Raw genomic sequence first — 26,944 nt, forward strand, 5'->3', positions numbered from 1 at the left:
TTAACTTACCTATTGTGCGAGACTATCAAAAACTTTACTAAAACCAAGGTCTATCACATCCATTGACTCATGAAGCAATAGTTCTTGGTCCCATTTCATAAAGCCTTCACATGCTTGCAAACTAAATCGTGGCTCTAAACATGTCAAAAATGCACACTCAGTGTTGCTTTACAAGAAATTCAAGCTATGAAAAAAAACAAACATGAAAAAGGCAAACAATGTGACTTAAAAAGGTTGAAAGGCCAGACTGACTGTGACCCACACAAAGTAAAATTTAAGAACTGCAATTTACCACAAGTTATTAAAGAAAGAACACAGAAGAAATTCAACATTTGGAATTTGTATGATGGGGGAGGAAAAGGAAGGAAAGAGATCAGCAGCCACCTTGTAACAGCTGCATGAAACACCTGGGAACTGCATTCCTCTATGCCCGCTTACTGAGCCTCAGACACAGGATTCTGGAAAATTCCACCTTTCAAATTGAATCATTTCATATACACTTCTGAGCCACTTGGTAAAAATACGCAGAAAGACCGAACTAAACGAAAACAGAAAACCTAGTGCTTATACTGACACTTCCTAGGATCCATCTCAACGAGGCAGGAATACAAACTACTTCCTCATTAGCTTGTACTTCTTACCCGCAGAAACCCTCCCCGCAACCTGAGAAGCCCCAACCGACGCCCACCTCGCTGACTGTGTATCTACGCTGAGAGCTCTTTAAAACCTACAGCTCCGTTTGCCCAACGGCTAAGGGCCTCGCAAAACCGAGATGCCATGTATCAGCGGCACCCGCGCCCCAATCTGCCCACGCCGCCGCACCCGCGGAGCGGCTGCAAACTGACGGGCCCCGTGGTCCAGGCCAGCAGAGCGCCCATGAGTGGGAAACAGGAAATAGCCCAACCGGCGCTCCGTGGGCCTGGCTCACGGAGGCTGCAGCCCTCCTCCGCCAGGCAAGGACCACACCCAAAGGCCCCCAGGCGCATAGCGCCCACAGCCCCACCAGGTCCCGCTCGGTCTGCCGCAGCCCCACAGCGAGCCAAGCCGCGCCGCGGCCTGCCCGGCCCCGCAGGCCCGGTACCTGTGCTATCAGCCACATTCCCTACAGAAGTCGCCATCGGGAAACGCCGGGGCTCCGGCTGAGCGAGTCTCGCGCTGAAAGGCTAGGGCTGCCCGGGAGCGAACAAGCCACTGGACAACAACGTCCCCGACCTCCCCCTTCACGCGAAGGTGGCGGCTCCAAAAATGGCGGCAGGGGCGGAGGAAGTTCGGCGGACAGGCGTATGATTCCTAACGGACTTATTTCTTTCCACAAAATAGTCCCGAGTAGGAAAAGGTAACGAATCCCATGTTATAGCAAACTGAATTGCAGCAGACAAATCTGTTTCTACAACTAACTTCCTCACGCGCCTACTGTCGACAAACTCTGATTAAAGAAGCGCAGAAACCTACAGAAAAGTATCACTCATACTAGCAGTATCCTTCCGCGTGAGACCGTTGCGACAAATCTGCGCTCACCGCGCATGCGCCAGTCCATCCACCTTCGCTGCCCAGCGCATGGAGTGGTAGCCTCATGCGGGTCCCGGCGGGTAGGTCCGAGCGAGACGTAGAGCCAGGGTGGGGGCGTGCAGCTATCCAAGCCCCACCCCGGGGCAGAGCGTGGGGAGTATGTCCAGATGGGGCACTCATGTTCGGTTGCTGCCCGCTGAAGCCCGCGGCGTGCAAGCTGGACTCCTACCACGGCCCGTTCCGGAAGGCCAGCGGGAGGAGCAGAGCACGGGCAGAGAGGGGAACATGCAGCTGCTTTCTTGTTGGGAGGCCTTAAAGTACGATGATGTGTTTATAGTAACAGAGAGGAAGCTGTCCTCGTCTATACACTATCAAAACAAAAAGCAGTCAAGTAGCACTTTAAAGACTAGCAAAATAGTTTATTAGGTGAGCTTTCGTGGGTTAGAAGTGGGTCTGTCCCACAAAAGCTCACCTAATAAACTATTTTGCTAGTCTTTAAAGTGCTACTTGACTGCTTTTTGTTTTGATGATGTGTTTGTGTACGTTAGACTCCTCTGCAGCCACCCTCAGCGTTCAGCTCCTTTCTTTTCTATAAAATATACGTATGCCATCCCAGCAGCCTCACACCAGCCCCTGCTTTCAGCTTCCTTATTAATAACGAATAAGCTCCATCTAATACCTAGATCCTCATCCTTATACCCTCCCAAGCAAGGCAAACTATTTCAGTTGTATAGTAACAGAGAGGGAGCTGTGCTAGTCTATAGGCTATCAAAACAAAAAAGCAACTAAAGTGCTACTTGACTGCTTTTTTATTTCAGTTGTTTAACAAAGTGAGCATTACACACCCTCTTGTTAAATTTATTTCAATACATGCACTAGCAAAAAGTTCTTTAATTTACATTAAAACAAAATGTCAGCATCTGACAGGTTGAGAATTTACATGCACAAATCAAGAAATTCAACATTTATTATACAGATTGGATTTGTGACTACCACCATTTTTGGACAACTACCACAATCATTTATCCAAGTATGACAGTTTTTGAAGGAATCCAATACAGCCAGGACAACTTTACTAAGTACTCAGCATATAGCAACCGAAGAAATACTTTGTTTCATTTAGAACACAATATGTTTTCCCTGTGGTCCCATAAATGAAAGAGTGCCACCATGCACACCTGGCAAGGATGACTATGAAATCACAAAGGGACTGGAACCTGATCTCACAAAACTCTTAAGGACAGTGAAATAAAACATTCTATAATGAACCAGCATATAAGGAATTTTTGTATTTTGACTTTAAGGATTAATCAAAAACTATACATTAGAGGGTTGGAAGACTACAGCACTTCCTAGATGTTTCTATGCTTTCTGTTTGTTTAAGACAAGAAAGTGAACTCAGATATTTTAACACACAAGTAGAGCCTGGAGAAATTTGTGTTGAACTCCAGCATAAAGATCTGGGTTAGCAATCATAAAATTCCAGCCAAATTCTAAGGAGATTCAAAACACTTGTTCTTTCTGTGAATTGAAGACCTTCAAGGTCCTTGAGCAATTTTCAATAGACCGAGGAACCACCTGTAGAATTCCAGAGAAAGCATTTGCAGCTTTTGAGGCCTGACTAATTTTTTTCTGAATACCTGGGGTACACTTCAGATAATATGAAGGGCCATGCCCTTCTCTTTAATAATGGAAAAATGGCCCTTTTAAATGTTTAAAAGTGAAATTTATTCAGTTTTATAGAGTATTTCTTTATTTCTTATATTAATATATTGGCTTGTTAACTGAGTCATATCAAATGTCAATCTAAGGTATTTAAACACCAGCCTAATATTTGTAAGAAATGTTCACTGTGTATCTGAAAAGAGTTAGGGAAAGTAAACCACATTATAAAACCTGTAACTGGCTTCAGTAACTAGAATTCCTAGATAGCCTTCTGTGATTTGCACAGCTATCTTTATCAAAATCTTGTTATTCACAATTCAGATAACTTAATAAATGTACTGTAAAATAGATCTCTACAAAAATTGTAATTATACAAGAAAATATAAGATGCTTCAAATTAACAGTGCACTGTCCCTTAATACAAAAGAGTTACAGAGGTTCAGTCAGCTGAACCCGTAAGACCACAGGTTGCTATGTCCGCTAGTAACAAAGGGTGTCTAGGCAACTCATTCATCTGAGTCCAGGTCACTATCTCCTGCAATGGAATGAAAATCCTCACTATCTTCCTCATCCTCTGAAAGATGAACCTGACTTAACACACTTGGCCCACATCGCTGTTCTTCTTCTTCTTCCTCCTCCTCCTCCGAGATCTCATACCCTCCAATGCTGCTAAAACTGGTATCTCGTGTATTGGACTTTGGATCTGGCTCCTCATAGCTGCCATAACTAAAAGGAAGAAAGGAGTTCTCATTACACTGGCACTTTCAGCTTACTTCTGTACATTCATATTTTCTACCTAATTACAGAAAATAAAGTCTGGAGAGCTGCTCAAAAGTGCCAGGACTTAGTAGCTGAGAGATTCCCTAACACCAGCAGTTGACAAAATATGGGTTGCAACCCAAAACTCTGTCACAAAAGGTCAGACACAGGATCAGGCACCCTACTTGCTGTAGGATAACTAGGTAATCAGCTAAAGAGGCAGGAGGCAGCTAAGGAAGACTTGCTGCCTATCCAGGCATCACAGACAATGCTGCACCCCAGAGGCATCCAACAGCAAGTCTGCCTCCAAGGCAGGTGGCCACAGGGCTCTATGTGCTGCCTCTTCCCCAACCATATGTTCCCACTAATGGGAACTGAGGGTAGCAGGACCTCTGGATGAAAGCCATGCGCACAGCTCCTTCCATAACTCCGCCTAGGAGCCAGACCTGCTGCTGGCCACTTCTGGTGCTCTGCCCAGTCCCTGGTGCCAGAGCAGCCAGGAAGCCTGCCTTATCGCCCCTGCTGGGCTGCTGACCATGAGCCGCTGGAAGTAAGCCCATCACCCAAACCCCACACCCCAATCTCCTGCACCATCCCCGAGACGCCCTCAAACCCATAGCCCTCTCCTGTACCACAAGCCCATCATTATCTGTGCCATCGCAGAGCCAACACTAGATAAAAGATACAATTTTCTTCAGTCATGGGCATCAATTTTCTTCAAGTATGTCACGAGAAAAAAAATTGAAAACCACTGCCTTAAAGCCTGCATTCCTACCCCATTCCCTACATTTCTACTAGTCTCAACTTTGATTACCTGATATTACTATCCTCCATAACATGAGAGGTCTCCCCACCATCTCCTTCATAGGACATCATACTCTCTTCATTCTCCATGCCCATTCGTGTGTTCTCTTGAAGTACATGAGGTTGCTTTGGTCTCACTGCAGTTGGCTCCACATCTGAATCACTGCCACTTTCACTAAGCTGGATAGCTGTGCAAGAAACAGAAATTACCTGCTTATTAATTTGACAGAGCTGTTTTACCTTGTGGATTCATTTGCATCCTTTTATAGTCTGCTGAAACGGTACAAAATTGGCTGATTATCCAGAATATTTTTTCCTTTTGCAAAAGCCACTTATCCTCCACACAGTATCTTATGTTGCACTAAAATATTTACTTCTTCTTACTCATCCATTCCATCCTTGTGTTCTGTATCAAAAGGCTTTGAGCCGGGCCAAACCAACTAGCAGCTCTATAAGAAGCAGCCATAGCGAACCCTGTGAGCAGCAAACAGGAGCAGCTAACAGGGAGTTTGCCTGGGAGTTTGCCTTCAGGAGGAGCCCCAATACGTGTTTTCCCTTTCTTATACAGTGTTTCTCTTGTGCCCTTCAAGGCTGCACTAGAAACAAATAAGGGATCTCTGAAAAGGAAAAAATGGACAGTAACGTGGCTGGTGAGAGGTCTGTTGTTGTGACCTGCATGTCATGTGCCCTGTTTGTCTTCCTCCTGGATGACAGAAAGGATTTTCTATGTACCAAGTGCAACCTGGTAGCCATTTTAGAAGAGAATGTTAAAGGACTTGTGCAAATATCAACCCTCAGGTCCATCAAAGAGGGAGAAGACTTTCTGGATAGAAGGAAACAGATAATACTGGAGGAACAGCAGGCTGCCCAAAACAAGGAGGAGAACTGGAAGCATGTTACCTCCAGGAGGAGAAAACCAGTTCAGGTCTCTCCAGTTCCAGTGGAGTTAAGTAACCGCTTTCAGCCTCTCTCCACAGGTGATACGGCAGAGATAATTGGGGCTGATACCTCACAGGGATTGGACCTGAAGGAGTCCCCACAGTTTCTAAGGCATGAGATGTGTGTAGTTCTAGGGATGGGAGTTCTATGACCACCACCCCTGAGAGAAAAAGACAGGTGGTGGTGGTCAGGGACTCCCTCCTAAGAGGGACAGAGTCATCCATCTGCCGTCTGGACCTAGAATCCTGGCAAGTTTGCTGCTTGCCTGGAGCTAGAATCCGGGATAATACAGAGTCCCTGCCAAAAATTGTTAAACCTGTAGACGATTACCCCTTCCTCCTTCTCCATGTAGGGACCAATGATACAGCTAAGAGCAACTTTGAAGTGATCACGGCGGATTACGTAACCCTAGGAAGGAAGATCAAGGAATAAGATGCACAAGTGGTGTTCTCATCTATGCTCCCTGTGGAAGGAAGGGGTCCACATAGGGATCATCGAATCGGAGAGGTAAATGCATGGTTGCATAGGTGGTATAGCAGGGAAGGATTTGGTTTCTTTGCCCATGGGATTCTCTTTTGTGAACAGGGATTGCTGGGAAGAGATGGGATCCACCTAACCAAGAGAGGAAAGAGCATCTTTGCAGGCAGGCTTGCAAACCTAATAAGGAGGGCTTTAAACTAGGTTCGTCGGAGGAAGGTGACAAGCTCTGAGGTAAGTGGGGAAGGAGGAGGGAACAATCAAGTGGATTTCCTGGAGGCAGAGGAGAAAGTGGGCCAATCGGCCCTTCTCTAAGATACCTATACACTAATGCCAGAAGCCCAGGGAACAAACAGGAAGAATTAGAGGCCCTGGCACAGTCAAAAAAGTATGAGATGGTAGGAATAACGGAGACTTGGTGGGACGATTCGCATAACTGGAGCACGGTCATGGAAGGGTATAAACTGTTTAGGAAGGACAGACGGGGAGAAGAGGAGTTGCGCTCTATGTGAGGGAAGAGTATGATTGCTCAGAGCTCCAGTATAAGGAAGGAGAAAATCCAGTTGAGTGGGTTAAGCTTAAAGGTGGAAGTAACAGAGGTGATATTGTAGTTTGTGACTGCTATAGACCGCTAGATCAGGAAGATGAGATAGATGAGGTTTTCTTCAGGCAGCTAAGTGAAGCTTCCAAATCACAGGCCCTGGTTCTCATGGGAGACTTTAATCATCCGGACATTTGTTGGGAGACCAATACATCAGCACACAGACAATACAGGAAGTTTCTGGAGAATGTTGGGGATAACTTCTTGGTACAAGTGCTGAAGGAACCGACCAGGGGCCGTGCGCAACTTGACCTGCTGCTCACGAACAGGGAAGAATTAGTAGGAGAAATAGTAGTGGGAGGAAACCTGGGCTGCAGCGACCACGAGATTGTAGATTTCAGGATCCGGACAAAAGGAAGAAAGGTGAGCAGTAACATACGGACCCTTGATTTAAGAAGAGCAGACTTCGACTCCCTGAGAGAAGGGATGAGCAGGATCCCTTGAGAAACGAAGATGAAGGGGAAAAGAGTTCAAGAGAATTGGCAGTATTTTAAAGAAGTCTTACTGAAGACACAGGAACAAACCATGCCACTGCACAGTAAGAAATGCAAACATGGTAGGCAACCAGCTTGGCTTAACAGGGAATCCTTAGTCAGCTTAAACTCAAAAATGATGCATACAACAAATGGAAACATGGACAGTTGACTAAGGAGGAGTATAAACATATGGCTGGAGAATGCCGGGCAGTAATCAGGAAAGCGAAAGCACAATTGGAACTGCAGCTGGCAAGGGATGTGAAGAGTAACAAGAAAGGTTTCTACAGGCATGTGAACAATAAACGGGTTATCAGAGAAGGTGTGGGGCCATTACTGGATGAGGGAGGTAACCTAGTGACAGATGATGTAGGAAAAGCTGAAGTACTCAATGTTTTTTTTTACCTCAGTCTTCACGGACAAAGTCTACTTCCACATTGACAGTCCTAGACAATGTAGTATGGGAAGGTGGAGGGCAGCCATCTGTGGGGAAGGAACAAGTTCTGATCTAACTAGGAAAACTAGCTGTACACAAATTCATGGGTCTCCATTTAATGCACCTGAGGGTACTGAGGGAATTGGCAGAGGTCATTGCTGAACCTTCGGCCATTATCTTTGAAGACTCTTGGAGGTCAGGGGAGATACCAGATGACTGGAAAAAGGCAAACGTAGTGCCCATTTTTAAAAAAAGAAAGGAGGACAATCCAGGGAACTATAGACCGGTCAAGCCTTACCTCAATCCCTGGAAAACTAATGGAGGGGATCCTCAAGGAATCCATTTTGGAGCACTTGGAAGAGGAGAAAGTGATCAAAAGTAGCCAACATGGATTCACCAGCGGCAAGTCATGCCTGACCAATCTGATTAGTTTCTATGACGAGGTAACGAGCTCTGTGGACATGGGGAAGTCATTGGATGTGATATACCTTACTTCAGCAAAGCTTTTGATCCGGTCTCCCACAACATTCCTGTCCATAAGTTAAGGAAATATGGATTGGATCCTTGGACTATAAGATGGATAGAAAGCTGGCTTGATGGTTGGGCCCAACGGGTAGAGGTCAACGGCTCAATATCTGGATGGTGATCGGTTTCAAGCGGAGTGCCACCAGGCTCGGTTCTGGGGCCCGTGTTGTTCAACATCTTTATTAATGACCTGGATGAGGGACTGGAATACACCCTCAGCAAGTTTGCATATGACACAAAACTAGGGGGAGAGGTAGATATGTTGGAGGGTAGAGAGAGAATCCAGAGGGACCTGAATAAATTGGAGGACTGGGCCAAAAGAAATCTGATGCGGTTCAACAAGGAGAAGTGTAGAGTCCTGCACCTGGGGCGGAAGAATCCCAAGCACTGTTAGAGGCTGGGGACCGACTGGCTCAGCAGTAGTACGACGGAATGGGACCTAGGGGTTATGGTGGATGAAAGGCTGGATATGAGTAAACAGTGTGCCCTTGTAGCCAAGAAGGCTAACGGCATACTAGGGTGCACTGAGAGAAGCATTTCAAGCAGATCTAGAGAAGTACTTATTCCCCTCTATTCGGCACTGATGAGGCCACATCTTGAATATTGTATCCAGTTTTGGGCCTCCCAGTATAAAAAGGATGTGGATTTGCTGGAGCAGGTTCAGTGGAGGGCAACAAAAATGACTAAGGGGCTGGAGCACAAGACCTATGAGGATAGGCTGAGGGATTTGGGCTTGTTTAGTTTACAGAAGAGAAGACTTCGGGATGATTTAATAGTAGCCTTCAACTTCCTGAAGGGGAGCTCTAAAGAGGAGGGTGAGAAACTGTTCTCAGTGCTGTCAGATGGAAGAACAAGGAGTAATGGTCTGAAGTTGAAGAGGGAGAGGTATACGTTACATGTTACAAAAAACTACTTCACCAGGCGGGTGGTGAAGCATTGGAATGCACTGCCTAGAGAGGTGGTGGATTCTCCATCCCTCAAGGTTTTTAAGTCCTGGCTTGACAAGGTCCTCGCTGGGATGACTTAGTGGTTGTTGATTCTTCTTGAAGCACGGGGCTGGACTAGATGACCTCCTGAGGTCCCTCCCAGCCCTATGATTCTGTATCAGCTGACTTATATGTGCAAAATGAACAGTGGCCTTTGCCAGTCCTTCACAGCAGGATCCAAAATTACACCTCCCCTATGAAAATCTCATTTGAGCCTGCACCAGCCCACTCCACATGTCCCTCAGCACTTAATCTGAACCACAGCCCTCGCCTCTTCCCAGCTTCAGAGTTCCACCATCTGAATCATGTGAACAGCCAACTCTCTCCTGCCCACACTCAGCATTTCACTGCTATTCAACTTCATCTAAATTCATCTGGTTCTTTCTTCCTGCTCTTGACATCTCCTTTGTAACTACACCATAGTCACTTGTGTTTTGTAACCATTATACAAGCATGCAGTGCACCACACATATTTATAATCATAGGTTATAGTGTATGCTATTGTAATGGAAGGATGTGGAAACTGGCTAAGTTTGGCAACAATGGTTTCCTACTCAGTGCTGTGATTTAAAGAGCCAGGACTTACATGAAAAGGGATTATCACCTTCTTCGTCACTCCCTTCATCATCATCCTCTCCATCTGACATAAGCAAATCTTCATACAGAACACTGGCCTGCGGCTGTTGTGCTGAGCCTTCTTCATCAGCAAGGTCACCATCTCCATCTTCAACTTCCTAGGTCACACAGAAGGAGAATGGCATAAACCCAAAGATCACGTACAAGGCTGCTGCCATACCTGGCACATTGGCAAAACACTCAATCATTTGTTTTTACATTGACAATTTTATGATTTCATATAAGTATCTGATTAGTCACTGCCATGGATTCTGCGCTCGCTGAGCATGCCAGAGCCAGCAGACTTTCCCTGCACTATGAAGTCTTCTATCATGAGGATGCAAGTAGACTACAGATGGGATTTCTGCATGTATATACTCACTGGGGCTGGAGTCTTAGGTTTCCCATCCTCATCCTCATCAAACCCTTCAATATCTACGTCAGAGTCTTCCTCGCCCAGCCTACCTCGTCCCTGGCGCATCTGAATGAGGAACACAAATAGCATTGCCATTGAGGAAGGTACCAGTGGTGACTGACACCCATACCACAATGAAAAATCCTGCCACGGAACAGGGACTTTTCCTAAGTATTCCAAGACCATTTAGCATTGTCTGCCACCTGACTTCTCTTGCTGGACTCCCACTAAGGAGTAAAAGAGGAACCCAGGCTTTAAAGCCTGGGTTTTTCTGTTTTCCTAGCTAATTACAGAGTGAGCCACTACACCTTAAAGAACAAATTTTACCAGGTCACTTTTATAGCCAGCCCGCAAACTCCAGTTGACCTTTTGTCAGTCATGTGGGCTGGACATAAGACACAATCAACTCCCACAGGTACTAGACACTGCCCACTAGGATGCAAACACTGCTGATACCAGGCTATATTCTGCAACTAAACTTTGAATTCATAAACTGAGGAGCGGAATGCCCCAGGATTCTCCCACCTCTCTCGCGCTCTCAATACTTTTGCTGCCACCTCACTCTCTGAGCTCTGCAAACTTTCTTCCTCTTCTTTCTGCTTAATGTCCCACTCATCTGCATTGTCATACTCAAGCTCCCATTAACACATTCCTGCACACCATTCCCTTTGGTCCATACTGATCCTCAAATGAAAAATTAAAACAGATACCTGTCATTATCCTGGCCACTTTGCATTATATGTTTTCCTTTTTTGTGTTTGACTTTGAAGGGCTTCACTGTACTACAGAAATTTTTACAATGTAGATTAGGAGTCAGGGAGCAGTGCCTGTCTCTTCCTGTGCATATGTACAGCACCCAGCACGTTTTGTTTTTATCACAATTTTTTAAAAAATTCCAGACCTGCTGAATATATTTTTCTGAGTCAGGAGGGGTATAGGATGAATAGTATAAGTGAGGGTCTCTGGCCCTAGAGAGATTCTCTCTCGGCAGTACGTTTCACCAATCCTTATCACAGTTGCCACTCTTCAGTTTTTCTTCTCTACTGTAGCAGCCATGATGCAAGAAAGAAAGCAGCTCTCTCAAAGGCTGTGATAGCAACAGACTGTTTGTCAGCCTCCATATTTCATATGATTCTGGTGCAATACCAAAAATCCCATTGACTACCAGAGCAAAGAGAGCCTTTTAATGCCCCAACTTCTCCCTCCACGGAAATGGCTAGAAAAAAGGTCAGTCTACTCTCCATTCTTGAGACAGAAAGGAACTTTTTAATTGCACCTAGCTCCACTTCTGCCAGGAAAAATCACAAATATATCTGTCGCTTGTGACACACAAAGCTAATCACCTCCTTCCAACAGGTCCCTTTCTACTTCCTAGCTCTCTACCACATGAAAAAATAGGAGTTTTCTAACCTGTGTCCCCCGCTTCTCTGGGGTAGTAGTGGGAGTGTCCATAGCAGACAAGTTGCTCTCATCTTGATAGACTGAAGCATCACGTGACATACTGAGAGAGGTGTTGGTATCATACAAGTCTGGTGGCTAAAGTAATGAGAAACAGGAGATGTAACTTTCTTAAGACCTGGACCAAGACTCAGTGTTCCCTCTAAGCTGTGCACTTATGCAGCTGCCCAGAAGAGATTCAAAACCCACTCAGCTGAATAGCAGATGGTCCACAGCTGTTTTTTCTTTCCAATAGTGATGCACATTCACATGTGCCTCAGTCAACATAAAATTTATTTTGCAAATGCATGGAAAAAACCTGCACATCCCTGGAAAAGATTACAGGGAACATTGCCAGGACTGTGGAACTCTAACACGAGAGAAGAATGACTCCGCAGTTCATGATTTTCAGAACTAAACACAAAATACATTTGTGAAACCTAACTCTTATTATCAAACATCTTATCACTAAACTAAACCATTTACTCCTCAAAAAAAGGGAAAAGAATAACTTGGCAAAAAACATGTATACTACATGAATGGGCTCAGTATAAAGACACCAAATGTTTTTGTCCTATGTTACACTATTATACAAATACCCTACAACTTATTGGCTATTCTTACACAAAACCACCTAATAATCAAACTGGAAACAAAATCAAACAACAGAAATTAAATTTAGATTATTCCAGTTGCTTTGTTTCTACAAGTGCACCACTGTAGAGCGTGTGCATGCCCATGCACTCTCAACTGTAGAGACTCTGTGATTGTGTAAAACAGTTCTTTTTGCTTCCATGCAAGAGCATACAAGCAAGCTCCCAAGCAGTATTGCAATGTGATGGCAGGTACAGTGAGGGCAAAGCCATGACACCTTGCAAGACTATCAGCACAGACTGCATCAAGCTCTGGAAGCAGGTATGACAGACTAATGTTTGGTGAATGTGTAAACTCAGGACCTACATGCAGCCTTTTAGATATCTATTGCCATGCCATCCTTAAGGAAAGCTATGCAAGTACTCTGAGCCCTAGTGACATGAGCAATCACTCTATGAGGAGAAAAATATACCAGCCACTTCATAGCATGTCAAGATACAACCAGAAATCCCACTTTCAAAGTCTGAGTGGAAATGGGCTGACACTTCCCCATTTTGGCAAAGGATACAAAATCTGGGAGAGGGTCTAAAGATTTCTCTCCTGCAAAGGTATGTGGTGAGGACACCCAATATCCAAGGGTAGAAGATTAAAGCCTTCTGCCTTGAAACAGGAAGGTAAAGTATTGAAACAAATCCCTTGATTAATATGAAGTTCTGACAAGACTTTAGTGAGGATGTGGACACAATGAGACCATGTCATGGGAGAAATGTAAGGTGAGCTGAAATTATTCCAAAATTCTGCCTTTCTTCTGGCTGAGATAATGGCTAGCAGAACAGTGTGTTAAGGGAAAGAGAACAGGTTCAAAGAGAGGTTTTCTTAATGCACTGAGAATCAGATTAACGTTATATAGAAAGCAGAGTTCTGGACAGAGGAAATGAATTGTGTAAGCCCTTAACTCCGAGCATGGATCGTGGGAAGAGAGTCAAAAGCCCTCCTATAGGTGGCTGGAACGCTGCAATAGCAGCCAGGTGCACTCCAAGTGAGGTTACCGACAGATCTTGTGCCTTTAAATCCCATCTAATCAAGAATCCTCATGAGTGGAGGTTCTGAATTGGAAAAGAGCAGAAAGAGCACCAGGAATCCAAATGTTTCCACTTCTGTAGTTTTGTGAGTTGTAGATTTTTTCTGCTCCATAAAAAAGACTCACTACTGGCCAACCAATTTAACTCTATGCCCAAGAATCTCTGAGAAGCCATGTCTTCAGTTTAAGAGATGAAAGGCTGGGATGGATGAATATACATAAACTCTGACTGGGGAACCTCCCCGAGTGGAAATCAAAGAGGCATAATCATCGGAAGGTGCAGCAGATCAGCATACAACACTTGTCTCGACGATGAGAATGCTACCAACTATGGCTCCCTTAAGGTAGTGCTCTGCAACTCCCATATGCACTACTGTGATATAATTCTGATGTTTTGGACAAAGAATGTTTTATGAGATATCATTTAAAGCATTTTGATCTGCTGAAAATTATCATGTTGAGTTGCGTGTTACCACTCTATCTGAAAGATGGTCATTCACCTTCTCATAACTGTTGTTGTTCCATATGTATAGGAATGGGCTTAATCAGTCAGGTCCATGTGCCACATTTAAGTATTATGCTTATAAGAAATGCCCAGGACTTTTTTAAAAAAGGGGCAAAGGCAATAAGCTGCACTATTTAAATATACAAAATAAAAGGCATATGCATTCATTCACATACACAGTCCTGCCAACGTTCTGTGGAAGTATGACATTGTATAAGTATAATGTTGTATAAGGGGATATGCTGGATACATTGTATATGAGAGGGCATGCCAAAACATGTTACAAAGTATCTGAGGGAGCACACATAGGGACAGTTAGCTTTTGAATGGAGAAGCAATTAAGATGGAGCCAGCGTGTCTAAGAAGCAGGCATCAGAATGGAAGGTGTGAAGGGCAATTAGTTAAGTTAACTGGAAGCTGTTAAAGGAGATTGTTAAGGGTGGCAGGTAATTGAAGATATGTGACTGGTCTCAGGGATCTCGAAGGGTGGTGACTAAACTCTTTTTCTTCTTTTGTCTGTAACTTGTTCTCCAAACAACTGTATAAATTAAGAGACACAAGCCCCACTCGGGGGGCTCACTTCTAAATGTATTAGCAGAGCGGCTTTGCTAATAAAACAGAGTGGTCTGATAAATTGTGAGTCTGAGTCTAACTTTGACAGTTCTTACAGTTACCAGTCTGTGGCTAGAACAAATCTAATGGCCAGTTAGATTAGGCCTCAGTGGAACAGCTGGGTTCTGTTGGTTGGGATTCCAAAGCTCAGAGGCTATTGACAGAAGAAAACCAAAATACCATACAGGATGCCCCATCTTGTATAGGAATCCCTTCTCATACAAATCTATGGATTTTGCAGCATTATGTTGTAATCAGTCACATTGCGACATTATGGCAATACAGTGAACTCTTTCATATCCAGCATTCTATCATCCCAACCAGGACAATACACTGATGCCAGCCAAATCTGGAGGCAAAGAAGGCATACCCTGGCAAACAACACTATGAAATGCGCATGCCTCCATGAGACACAGCAGGCAGAGAGAAAGAGGCCCAGCTTGGCTTCACCTGATGCAATGAGCAGCCCTGCAGGAGCCAGTCATCCAGACAGGGATAAACCTGAAAGCCACTGTGTCAAAGGAAGGCTGCCGCCACGACCATCATTCTGGGAGCCGTGGAGAGCCTAAAGGGGAGGGCCATAAACTGCAGGTGCAGGTGTCCCACACTAAAACAGAGGTAGTGCTGACGAGGGCCGGATCACAACATGGAAATGTGTGTCCTTTAAATGGAGAGCAGCATACCAGTCCCCTGAATCCAGGCAGCTCAGGGAAAACATATGCAACTAGTGGGAAACAAACTTGTTGAGTTCCCTTAATCCAGGACAGGCTGAAGGGCCCCTTTTGCTTTCAGAACTAGGAAATAATGGGAGTACAACCCTCGTGCCTTGTATTGAGGGGAAACTTCTTCCACCACCCCCATGCTGAGGAGCAACTGAACATCCTGGAAGTGGAGCTGCTTGTGAGACGATCCCTAAAGAGGAACAGGCAGGGCAGGCCAGGAATGCAGAGAAGATGTGGAAGAGAATGACGTAGCCAAATGCAACTGTTCAGAGGACCCATTGGTCCAACGTAATTGCCAGACAGGTCAGTAGGAATGGACAGGGCCTGTTGTAGAATGGAAACGAAGGATCCAGCACCACTTGCACTGCTGTCTCAGGTGCACCATCAAAATGAGTACTTAGCCCCAGACTGTGGATGGGAGGGCTTGTGGTGGAAATAGTGGAGCAACCAGCGATAGAAGTCAGGGCACCCGCAGGTTTGGAAGGGCTTTGACTGGGCCTGTAGCTTAAATGGTTTCCATTGCATAGCTGGTGTGTGCATGATGAAGGACTTCATGGTATTATGTGACTCCTTAAAGATATGGAGGCAGAAGTTGGTCTGCCCTGCAAAAACCCCCGCTCCATTGAAGGGGAGGTCCTAGATAGATTGTTGAAGCTCCAGTGGGAGAACAGAGGGCTGTAATCAGGCATCCACTGAGTCTAGGGAGACTTGGAGACAGATGCAGGAAACTTCTTTATCCTCCTGCAGGATGGTGCAGAACTCCTCCTGCAAGTTTTCAGGTAACAAGTCCTTAAATTTAATGAGGAGAGTAATAATTAAAGTGTCTCAAGATAACCAGATGGTTAGCCACCCTGAGCAACAGGCCCCCAGCTTTGTGGAGTAGATTTTCCTTCCTAATACATCAAGGCATCCTTAGATTTGGGGGCTGGAACCTGCTGGCCCTGTCGTTCCTTTTCAGTAATCTCCTCCATCACCAAGCAGCAAGAGGGAGGGTGAGTGTAGAGACACTCATACCCCTTGACCACCACAAAGTATTTTCATTCCACACCAAGAGTGATGGGTGGAATGGACGTTGGAATTTGCCAGATGGTAGTGGCAGAGGACAGGATAGTTGTATTGAATGGAAATGCCCTCCAAAGAAAGGATGTCCACCGTGGGTGTCATCAACTCAGCAACCTCCTCCATGGGAAGACAGACTGGTAGCCATCTAGCGAAGGAGGTCCTGAAGTGCCTGGAAGGCCATAGGGGGTGCACCTGAGACAGAGGTGCCTACACACAGCCTCGTTTGCAGAGGAGCTGGGGGAGGCAAATGGGGCACTGCCTCTATTGCACTGCTGGGTTGTTCAGGCAGGGAGGTGTGAGGAGCTGCCTCATTAGGAGTGCTAGGCTGGCGGTCCAGTGACAGGTGACAAACCATAACCTCAGGTGACAGGGGGGGTGACCAAGAGCTGAGGCAGGGGCATGATGCCCTGCACTTGGTGGTATGGACAAAGCATCCAAAATTGCCCATAGGGAGAGGCCATTGAAGAGCCCCCATGTCTCTGAGCTGGTGGGAGTCCACCGACATTGAGCAGTTAGATAAAACTGAGGCCTCTTGGAAGGACACAGGCAAAGCTGAATGGAAAGGCCATGGAGACTCCCACCCAGCAGAAGATATAGGAGTGTGGCAAACTGCTGAGCTGGGACTGGGAATGCCAACAAGATGGGCAAATACCACAGGGGTAGCCATGTTAGTCTGTATCTGCAAAAACAAGAAGTCCTGTGGCACCTTATAGACCACCAGAGTTACTGGAGCATAAGCTTTTGTGGTCAAAGACCCACTGACAGAGTGTGTCTTTGCTCACAAAAGCTTATGCTCCAATAACTCTGTTGGTCTATAAGGTGCCACAAGACTGGCATAGTGGGACCAACAAGGTAAACAAGACCAGTGTTACAAGTGAGATCAGAGCTGGGAATGGGACCAATGCTAAGATGGGGACCAATGCACCAAACAAGACAGAGGCTGAGATTGCGACTGATGTGCCAAGCGAGACCTGCATGCTGAGTGAGATCAGCCTGGAGAGCAGGAACGATGCCAAGGAGCACCCACGTGTTCCAAGGGACAGGGGCAGAGTCTGCTGACCACCAGGACCAGGACACATGTTGTAAGAGCCCAAACTGGAGCAGCGCTGGAAGGGATGCTGTCCCAAAAAGACATGGTGTTGAGCATCAGTGAGGTAGGCAAAGTGTGTTGAAGAACCACCTGCCATGTAGGCCCTTAAACAGGAACTGCCATCCACAGAGCAGGAAAGAGACTGGTGCTGCAACTATGACTGGCACCAGGAGTCAGATCGACGACGATACAAACGGCCAAGCCAGGACTCCGAGCAGTGCCAGGACTCCAAATGGCCAGATGCTTGAGTCAGGACAGGCAGACCCATTAAGTCAGGCTTGCCCCTGGAATGCGCTGAGGGAGAGAGGCCTCAGTTTGTGCCAAGGAGTGCATCATTACAATAAGTCCCTGCGCGGCCTAGTACCTGTCCAGTGTAAACTAACCAGAAACAGTTCTCCTGTAGGCAAGGAGAGGAGAAACTGGCTCAGTGTACAGGATGCTGAGGCATCAGAGTCATGGGCCCTGGAGCTTTTGGGTGCAACCAATGTTGAGTGCGGTGAGACTGACTGAGCCAATGCTGACAACATGGAAGCCTTCAAGGCCTACACTGGAAAGGGGAGCAGTGACATGCCAGAGGCTTTAGGGACCACCAGCGCCAAGAAGAGTCTTTCCTCAGTGCCAGGCCAGAAGTCAAAGACAGCACACTGTGCACCACACACTGAAGAACCTAGTGCAGGCTCCTACAGTGACAGTTAAAGTGCCGAATCCATGAGGAGCTGATGAAGACAAGTTGCTCCTTACAAGTCCATGGCTTAAAAGTCTTGCAAATTTGGATCAGCCTGATGAGCTTTCCCCAAACCACAAAGGGAGGGATCGTTGGGATCGTTCATTGGCACAGACTTCAAGCAGAAGCTACACTACTGAAGCCAGGGACATTTTCATGCTCCAATCCCTGAAGGGGGCACAGGGAGAAAAGGGAGACCCTTCTCCTCCCACTGCCTAACACTAGCTAACTAAAGAATAAAAGACTATGCTAAATGAACTGTTGATAACTTTTTATGTAAAAAATAGCTAGAGAGAGACATGGCATAGCAACAAATATTCAACCACAGAACCCACGGCTTAGACTGGCAGTAAGAACGAACTGAGTGGCAGTCAGGTCAGCAAGGTCATACACAGGGCTTCACACAGGCACCATTACAGGGGGCTCCACAGCTGACCCAACAGGTAGGATGTAGGGTAAAGTTTCCCAACAGTCATTTACGCAGTGCGCACACACCTAACTTGAACAGATTCAAGCAAGTACTGGACAAATACTAGATTTTAGCTCCATGCAGAAATGGGAAACATTTTCTCTTAATAGCCCCCACTGGGTCAGCTGTGGAACCACCGGAGCAATGCCTTCATGGTGCTCAATATATAACCCTACCAATACATCCCCACTGACTTCCATTTCTTCTTGCCAGCCACTCTGGCAGAGGAGAAGGAGGGTGGATGTTGGAATGGATATGAACACTACATCTCAAAGAAAGAGAAGTTACTCACCGTAGTAACGATGGTTCTTCGAGATGTGTCCCCGTGGGTGCTCCACAACAGGTGTCGGGCTCGCCCGGCACCGCAGATCGGAAATCTTCCAGCAGTTTCTCCTGGATCGCGCATGCGCCGGCGCGCACCGCTCCCTTGCGCGTCCCCGGCCATGTGCGCGATCCGGTCCCCGCCAGTTCCTTGACCAACCGCCTCGGATGCTCCTGAAAGACACTAGACAGAGATCCGAAGCGGGGAGGATGGGCGGGTGGTGGAGCACCCATGGGGACACATCTCAAAGAACCATCGTTACTACGGTGAGTAACTTCTCTTTCTTCTTCAAGTGTCCCCGTGGGTGCTCCACAATAGGTGACTACCCAGCAGTAACCCAAGAAAGGAGGTGGGTAATCGGTTTATGTGCAGCTTGCCCCCGAAAGGACTGCTGTCGAGAGGCGGGTATCCTCTTGGAATACCCGATGTAGGGCATAATGCTTGGCGAAGGTGTCACAGGATGACCAGGTCGCCGCTCTACAGATGTCCTTCAACGCGATGCCCTTAAAGAAGGCTGTCGATGCCGCCACCGCCCTGGTGGAGTGAGCCCTGGGCGGGGCCAGCAAAGGAGTCTTTCGAAGCTCGTAGCACATTTTTATACAGGACACAATGTGCTTTGAGATTCTCTGTGAAGAGAGACCTTCTCCTTTTGACCTGGGAGCAAGAAAGACTAGAAGCCTGTCCGTTTTCCGGAAGGACTTAGTTCTGTCTATGTAGAAGGCCAACGCCCTCCTCACATCCAGGAGATGCAGGCGTGCCTCCTTGCTGGAGTTGTGAGGCTTCAGGTAAAACCAGGGTAAAACTATTGGTTCGTTAAGATGGAAGTCTGAAGAAACTTTTGGAACAAAGGCTGGGTGCAGCCATAAGGTTACCACCTCCTTTGAGAATACCGTGCAGGGAGGCATTGCCATAACTGCTGCGAGCGAGCTCCCCTGCGTGCTGACGTAATTGCAAGGAGGAAGGTTGTTTTTATTGTAAGGAGACATAGGGGAACCGTGGCTAATGGTGCAAAAGGTGGACCCGTGAGCGTGCTGAGCACCAAGTCCAGGTTCCACGATGGCGGAAGCGGTTTCCGAGGGGGGTACAGGTTTACCAACCCCTTCAAGAACCTGGTAACGATAGGATGGTCAAATACCATGGGCCCCTCCTCTGTATGCCGAAAGGCTGATATAGTGGCGAGGTGGACTTTTAGCAAGGATAAGGAAAGTCCACCCTTCTTGAGGTCCAATAAGTATTCAAGTATTATCGGTATAGGAACGTCAAGGGGAGCTAACTGCTTGGCGGAACACCAGGCTGTGAATCGAGTCCATTTCTGCGTATAAGTCTTCCTGGTGGAGGTCCTTCGGCTACTTTCCAGGACTTGTACTCCCTCCGTGCATGTACTTTCTAAGGAGCTGAGCCATGGATTAGCCATGCTTGTAGGCGCAGACTCTGAGGGTTCGGGTGCACTATGGACCCCTGGACCTGCGTGAGTAGGTCCAGCGCCACCGGTAGAGGGAGTGGTGGGTGGTCCGACATGCGCAGAAGCAAGGGAAACCATTGCTGCCGATCCCACGTTGGGACTACTAGTATCATGTGAGCTCTCTCCCTTCTGGCTTTCTGCAAGACCTTGTGGATAAGTGCTGTGGGGGGAACACGTAAAGTAGGGGGCCCTTCCATGGAATCATGAATGTGTCCCCCAGGGACCCCCGCCCCACTCCTGCCCTGGAGCAGTACTGGGGACACTTCTTGTTGTGCTGGGTGGCAAACAGATCGATCTGGGGAAACCCCCATGTATGAAAGATCGGTCGTAGCAGATCGGCCATTCATGGATGAGTGCGAAGCGCCTGCTCAGCTGATCTGCTTTCATGTTGAGCGCGCCCGGCAAGTACGAGGCTTTCAACGTTATGTTGTTGGCGATGCACCAGTTCCACAGTCGGACTGCTTCCGCACATCGGGCACGGGATCGGGCTCCTCCTTGTCAATTTGTGTAAAACATAGTGGAGGTATTGTCTGTATTGATCCCGACTACTTTGCCATATGTGTGGTCTCAGAAATGCTTGCAGGTGTTGAACACTGCTCTGAGCTCCAGTATGTTTATGTGCCGTGACTGTTCCACAGGGGACCATAGCCCTTGCATCACCTTGTCGCCGATGTGCACTCCCCATCCTATGTGGGAGGCGTCGGTAGTCAGAAAAATAGAAATTTGTGGTTGGTGAAAGGGCACCCCCGCTAGCAAGTTCTTGTGGTTTACCCACCACACCAGGGATCTGCACACCTCTGTCGTGGGTGACACCACTCTGTGAACAGTGTGGGATGCCGGTTTGTAGACGCTCGCCAGCCAATGCTGCAGGCTTTGCATGTGCAATCTGGCATTCTGTACCACAAATGTTGCTGCCGCCATATGGCCCAGCAGCTGTAAACACGTTAAGACCGGCACCGTGGGGCTGTATGTAATGACTTGCACCTGCGAACTGATGGCACGAAAGCGGGCGTCAGGTAGGTACACCCTTGCTGTCATAGAGTTTATGCGTGCCCCTATGAACTCTATGTCCTGTGTGGGGTCAGTCTTTGACTTCGCGAGGTTGATGACTAGGCCCAGCGAAGAAAACGTGTCCGCTGTGACGCGTATCATGCGTAGGACCTCTGCCTTTGAGGCCCCTTTCAATAGGCAGTCGTCCAGGTATGGAAATATGAATACCCGCTGTCTGTGCAGGTAGGCTGACACCACTGCCAAGGTTTTGGTAAAGACTCTGGGGGCCGAGGAGAGGCCGAACGGAAGAACCCTGTACTGGAAGTGTTCCTTGCCGACCATGAAGCGGAGGAAGCGCCTGTGTGCTGGGTGGATCGTTATATGAAAGTAAGCATCTTGTAAGTCGAGGGCTGCAAACCAATCTCCATCGCCCAGTGCCGTGAGGAGGCGACTGTAATCATCCGAAAACATTGCTTGCGCAAGTAGCGGTTGAGGCCCCGAAGATCTAAGATGGGCCTCCAGCCTCCTGTTTTCTTCTCTGTAAGGAAGTAGCATGAATAAAACCCCTTTCCCCTGGAATTGTTCCGGCACTCTTTCCACCGCCCCTATGAACATAAGGTAGTCCACCTCCTGTTTGAGCCTCGCCTCGTGGGTAGCGTCCCGGAGGTGGGGCCTGGAGGGAGGCTTCGTCGGTGGGAGCGACTGGAAGGGGATCGCGTAACCCATGGCTATGATCTCCAGCACCTATTTGTCTGCGGTGATCTTTTGCCATTGGGAGTGAAACGGTCTGAGGCGATGATGGAACATGAGATGAGAGTGGCATTGCGCGATGGTAGTGATAGTACAGCCCTCGACATGCCCGTCAAACTTGTTGCCTTTGGGCCTGTCCCGAGGGTGTACGACTTTGTTGGGAACGTCGCCTGGGAGTTCTGTACTGTTGCTGCTGTTGATGTTGCCCTTGGTCGTAGCCCCGTTGATACTGCGCACGCTGTGGTTGGTACGGGTAGCGTCTTTGCTGAGGGTAATATTTTTTCTTCCTATATGGAGGGGTATAAAATACCCAGGGTTCTAAGTGTAGCTCTCGAGTCCTTACTGGAGTGGAGGACCGAGTCGGTTGAGTCTGCAAACAACTTTTGCGTGTCAAAGGGAAGATCCACGATCTTCGCCTGTAGATCCCTCGGGATGCCCGATGTCTGGAGCCAGGATTCTCTACGCATGACCACTGCTGTAGCCGTTGAGCGTGCTGCCGTATCTGCCACATCCAGGGCGATCTGGACTCCCGTCCTCGAAGCTGCGTAGCCCTCTTGCACAATTGCCTTTAACACCGGCTTCTTATCTTCCGGAAGTGAATCCATGAGAGAAGTAAGCCTGGAGTAATTATCAAAGTTATGGTTCGCTAGGTGTGCCGCATAATTTGCCATTCTCAATAGTGGGGTGGAAGAGGAATATACCTTCCTGCCGAACAGCTCTAGCTTCTTGGCATCTTTGTCCGATCCCCCCGATTTGTAGTGAGAAGTCTTTGACCTCTGCTGGGACGATTCGACCACCACCGAGTTCGGTTGTGGGTGACTGAAGAGGAACTCCATGCCCTTTGCCGGGACGAAGTACTTCTTATCCACTCTCTTGTTCATAGGCGGAATGGAGGCCGGAGTCTGCCATATGGTAGTGGCTGACTCCATAATGGCTTCGTCCGGCGGGATACCAATTTTGGATGAAGCCGGGGGTCTCAAATTTTTCAGGAGTTTGTGATGTTTCTCCTGCACTTCTGCCGTTTGAATGCCTTGCGTGAAAGCCACCCTTTTAAACAGCTCCTGAAACTGTTTAAGGTCATCCGGGGGAGCGACATCCCCGGGGGCCATGGCCTCATCTGGGGAGGATGAGGAGGAACCACTAGGGTACACCTCCCTCGAACTCTCAGGTTCCTGCGGCCGATAGTACACCTGCTCGCTGGAGGATTGCGAAGGAAAGTCTCGGGGTTCTAAAATTAACTCCCCTTGAGATAACTGAGTTTCCATCCCCGAACGGGAGTGCCCACGGGGGTATTGGACAGCCAGGGGGACCTGCCCCTGGGCGTAGGCCTGGGGTGTCTGTGTCCAGCATGATAAGAACGATCATGGCAGCATGGGCACGGTTCTGGGGACGGAGACCTGGACCACTCTCGGGGTGTGTACCCTCGATGTCTGGGAGAGCGAGACCTCCGCGATGACACAGATAGCGGTGACACTGGTTTGTGATAGTACTCCAGTGGATCCAATCCCAGAAAGGGTGAAGGTGGCCCAAACCATGGTGAGATTGGTTGGAGGAACAGAGAAGGAGGTTCTGGATAGGCCGATGGAGACTCAGGCTTTCTGGGCGGCGTGTGCAGCACAGGGGGAGGGCTTGTTGTTAGCAGCAGCGCAGCCCTGTCCGGAGAAGGGCTGCGGTGCCAGGCTTTTGCTTTTGCCTTTCCCCTCCCCTGAGGGGCTGGCACCACCCCCTCCCGCGCCAGGGATCTCGGCCCCGCTGTCGGCGCCGCACTCGGCTCACTCAGCTGCGGTGCCGTGCGGATAACGTCCTCCGGTGCCTGCAGGCACTGTGCCTGTTGGCCCTGCACTGTTGGTGCCGCGGGGGTCGGTGCTGCCAGTTCCGGTGCTTGCCTGGCCGACGCTATAGGCGCCGTGCGTGCCGGCTGTTTCGTAATCGGAGGCTCAGCCTCTGCCACGTGCGCTGCCGTGGTGCCGCTTGCCTGAGTATGCGGCTGGGGGCTGTGTGCTCCGCCCGTCCCGCTTGCTGAAATCGCCGGCAGGGATCGAACTGGGGAGAGCTTCCTCCGTTTTTGCACCGAGGTAGTCAGAGAAGCTGCCTTCCTCTTGTGGAACCCAGAGGGCCCTTCTGATTGCCTCTCTGGCATGTCTGGCTGGAGGGCCTCATCAAACAAGAGCATTTTAAGACGCATTTCTCTGTCTTTCCTGGCCCTGGCTGTGAGCTTAGCACAGTGGGAACACTTCTGGGTAACGTGTGATTCCCCCAGGCATCGGATGCATTCGCTATACCCATCGGAGGCCGGCATAGCTTCACGGCAGGACTCACACTTTTTAAAGCCTGAAGAAGCCATCGCGGTGAGTCTTTTACTGTTAATAGGGTACTTAGCACCTAATCCGTGCCTGTTTCCCTGAATCGCGGACACGGGCCTGCAGGGCAGCGGGCGGCCTACTGGCCTTCACGTCCACTCTTCTCCGCTCCTCTCTCTCTTTTTTTTTTTTGGTATTCTTTGTCCTCTTTTTTTTTTTTTTGAAAAAAAAGAAAGAAACAACAATGTACACGTAGAAACACTGTCTAATCTGACTCTGGCCGTAGCCTGAGCGGATTCCGTCTGCAGCCGATGGCGGTTGAGAAGGAACTGGCAGGGACCGGATCGCGCACGTGGCCAGGGACGTGCAAGGGAGCAGTGCGCGCCGGCGCATGCGCAATCCAGGAGAAACTGCTGGAAGATTTCCGATCTGCGGCGCCGGGCAAGCCCGACACCTATTGTGGAGCACCCACAGGGACACTCAATGAAGAGCAATAATTAGGAGATGGCGAGTAACCTTGTTTTTCTTCAAGTGCTTATTCATATCCATTCCAAATCAGGTGACAACTCAACTCTTCCCATAGAGGTAGAGTCCGAGTTAACGAACCACTGATCGGGGGGCTGCTTTGCATTAGCTAAAATGCCTCTGGCCTGTTGATGGCATAATAAGTGGCACATGTGCATTGAAGACCAGGTTGCCACCCCACAAATCTCCTGCATTGGCATCTGGCCCAAGAAAGTGGTCAAAGAGGCCTGCACACTTGTTGAGTACACCACGATCACCAGTGGACGGATCCTGGCCAGCTCACAGCAGGTGTGAATGCAGTCTATAATCCAAGAGGAGATACACTGTGAAGAGACCAGGGGGACTATTCATGCAATCATCTACCATGACAAAGAATTCAGTCAACTTCCTGAATTAATGTCCTTATGCACTCAATGTAGAAGGCTAGTGCTCTCTGGACACCTAGAGAATGCAGAATTTGCGAGTATGCACTCATCTGCAATTTTGGGGAGAAACCAAACAGAAAGATGTCTTGATCCATGTGACATTTGGACACTGCTCTGAACAGATATGCCAGATGTGGACAGAGATATATCTTGTCTTTAAGGAAGACTGTAAAAGAGGACACAGATGTTAGAACTCTCAACTCTGAAAACCTCCTGGATGATGTAATGGCAAATAGAAACACCACCTTCCATGAGAGGCAGAGGACATAGGAACTGGACACGAGTTTGAAGGGTGAGCCACCTGTAAGGCTTGAGAGGAACAGATTAAGATCCCAAGTAGGTAAGGGCAGATATGAGTGCAGGTAGAGCCTTTCCAGACTCTTGAGAAAGAGGACTACCATGGGGTTGGTGAATACAATTGACCCAGTTCCCATGGGTGAAATCCCGAAATAGCCACCAGGTATTTCCTAGTAGAAAACAATGTCAATCCTTGTTTCACATGGTGCAAGTATTCCAGGATAAGAGGTATAGGCATCTGGACCAGAATCAGCTGATTCTGCTCACATCAGCACAATAATTTTTTCACTTAGCAAATTAAGTGGCTCTGGTAGGTGACTTCCTGCTGCCAAGAAACATCACTTCACTTTTGGGATTAGGACATATTGTTGGAATGGCAAAGTAATGAGCTTGCCCTACCCAAGGCAGTCTTGAGTAGTATTAGCAGGTATATTTCTAGGGTGCGAGGCTTGGGTAATTTGTTGTTGCCTTTCTTTGTTTAATTCATAAATAGCTTAGAAAGCCTTCATGCAATTTAGCTGTGCGTGGTGTCCTCATGTGGCGGTTATCACAGCACCTGGAGCAGTGCTTTCCAAATGGTGTTCTGCAGAACCCTGGGGTTCTGAAAGTGAAAATGGGGGGTTCCACAAGAGAATTCCATTACAATAACTTTTTATGATTTAAAAAACCTATTTAGACATTTATGAATTTTATTAAAAACAGTTTTAATTTGTCAAAACAAAAAGCAGTCAAGTACCACTTTAAAGACTAACAAAATAATTTATTTGGTGACCTTTCATGGGACAGACCCACTTCTTCAGACCATAGCCATACCAGAACAGACTCAATATTTAAGACATAGAGAACCAAAAACAGTAATCAAGGTGGACAAATCAGAGAAAAAAGATTATCAAGGCGAGCAAATCAGAGAGTAGGGGTGGGGGTGGGGGTGGGGTCAAGAATTAGATTAAGCCCAGTATGCAAATGAGCCCCTATAGTGACCCAAAAAATTCCCATCCCAGTTCAAACCACGTGTTAATGTGATGTAATTTTCATTTGTGTTCACCACAATGAGTGCCTGGGTAATGCCAGCTTAGCCAGAGAGTGGGGGATGATAATGTCACTACTCAGCACTGCGCATGCACTCAATGATGTAATCTCCTGTTATATACCACCATAAATCCCTGTACTCACTCTATTAAATCTATTAAATTAAATGTGATTTTTGTTTTTAAATGTGTGCAATTAAACTAAAGGTTCATCTCTTCACCTTGTTCAGCATTTGTTTATTATTAGCCTTACTTATTTATGGTCTATGTTTTCAGGTCCTTATAGAAGACTTATTACAACACACACACACACACCCTCATAAAACTGGAAGGGACCTTGGGAGG

At 47.6% G+C, this 26,944-nt stretch overlaps 2 protein-coding genes across 6 annotated transcripts in view; both read right to left on the reverse strand.

Annotated features, from left to right (window-relative positions):
• The window catches only part of OGT (O-linked N-acetylglucosamine (GlcNAc) transferase), a 95,709-nt gene extending 94,461 nt beyond the window's left edge, over positions 1 to 1,248 (reverse strand). For both annotated transcript variants that reach the window (XM_075008098.1, XM_075008097.1), the window contains exon 1: positions 1,082 to 1,248. In XM_075008098.1, the coding sequence (XP_074864199.1) occupies positions 1,082 to 1,118 (37 nt within the window). In that variant the 5' untranslated portion in view covers positions 1,119 to 1,248. The remainder of the gene's footprint in view (positions 1 to 1,081) is intronic.
• A 1,061-nt stretch (positions 1,249 to 2,309) lies between these two features.
• TAF1 (TATA-box binding protein associated factor 1) overlaps positions 2,310 to 26,944 on the reverse strand; it is a 163,856-nt gene continuing 139,221 nt past the window's right edge. For 2 of the 4 annotated variants that reach the window (XM_075007597.1, XM_075007598.1), the window contains exons 36-40: positions 11,615 to 11,740; positions 10,172 to 10,270; positions 9,761 to 9,908; positions 4,748 to 4,925; positions 2,310 to 3,900 (exon numbers count right to left, since the gene is read on the reverse strand). In XM_075007597.1, the coding sequence (XP_074863698.1) occupies positions 3,681 to 3,900; positions 4,748 to 4,925; positions 9,761 to 9,908; positions 10,172 to 10,270; positions 11,615 to 11,740 (771 nt within the window). In that variant the 3' untranslated portion in view covers positions 2,310 to 3,680. The remainder of the gene's footprint in view (positions 3,901 to 4,747; positions 4,926 to 9,760; positions 9,909 to 10,171; positions 10,271 to 11,614; positions 11,741 to 26,944) is intronic. The other 2 variants (XM_075007599.1, XM_075007602.1) reach the window with 1 other exon arrangement.

Source organism: Carettochelys insculpta, chromosome 13, assembly GCF_033958435.1.
Source record: "Carettochelys insculpta isolate YL-2023 chromosome 13, ASM3395843v1, whole genome shotgun sequence".
Classification (NCBI taxonomy): Eukaryota; Metazoa; Chordata; order Testudines; family Carettochelyidae; genus Carettochelys; species Carettochelys insculpta.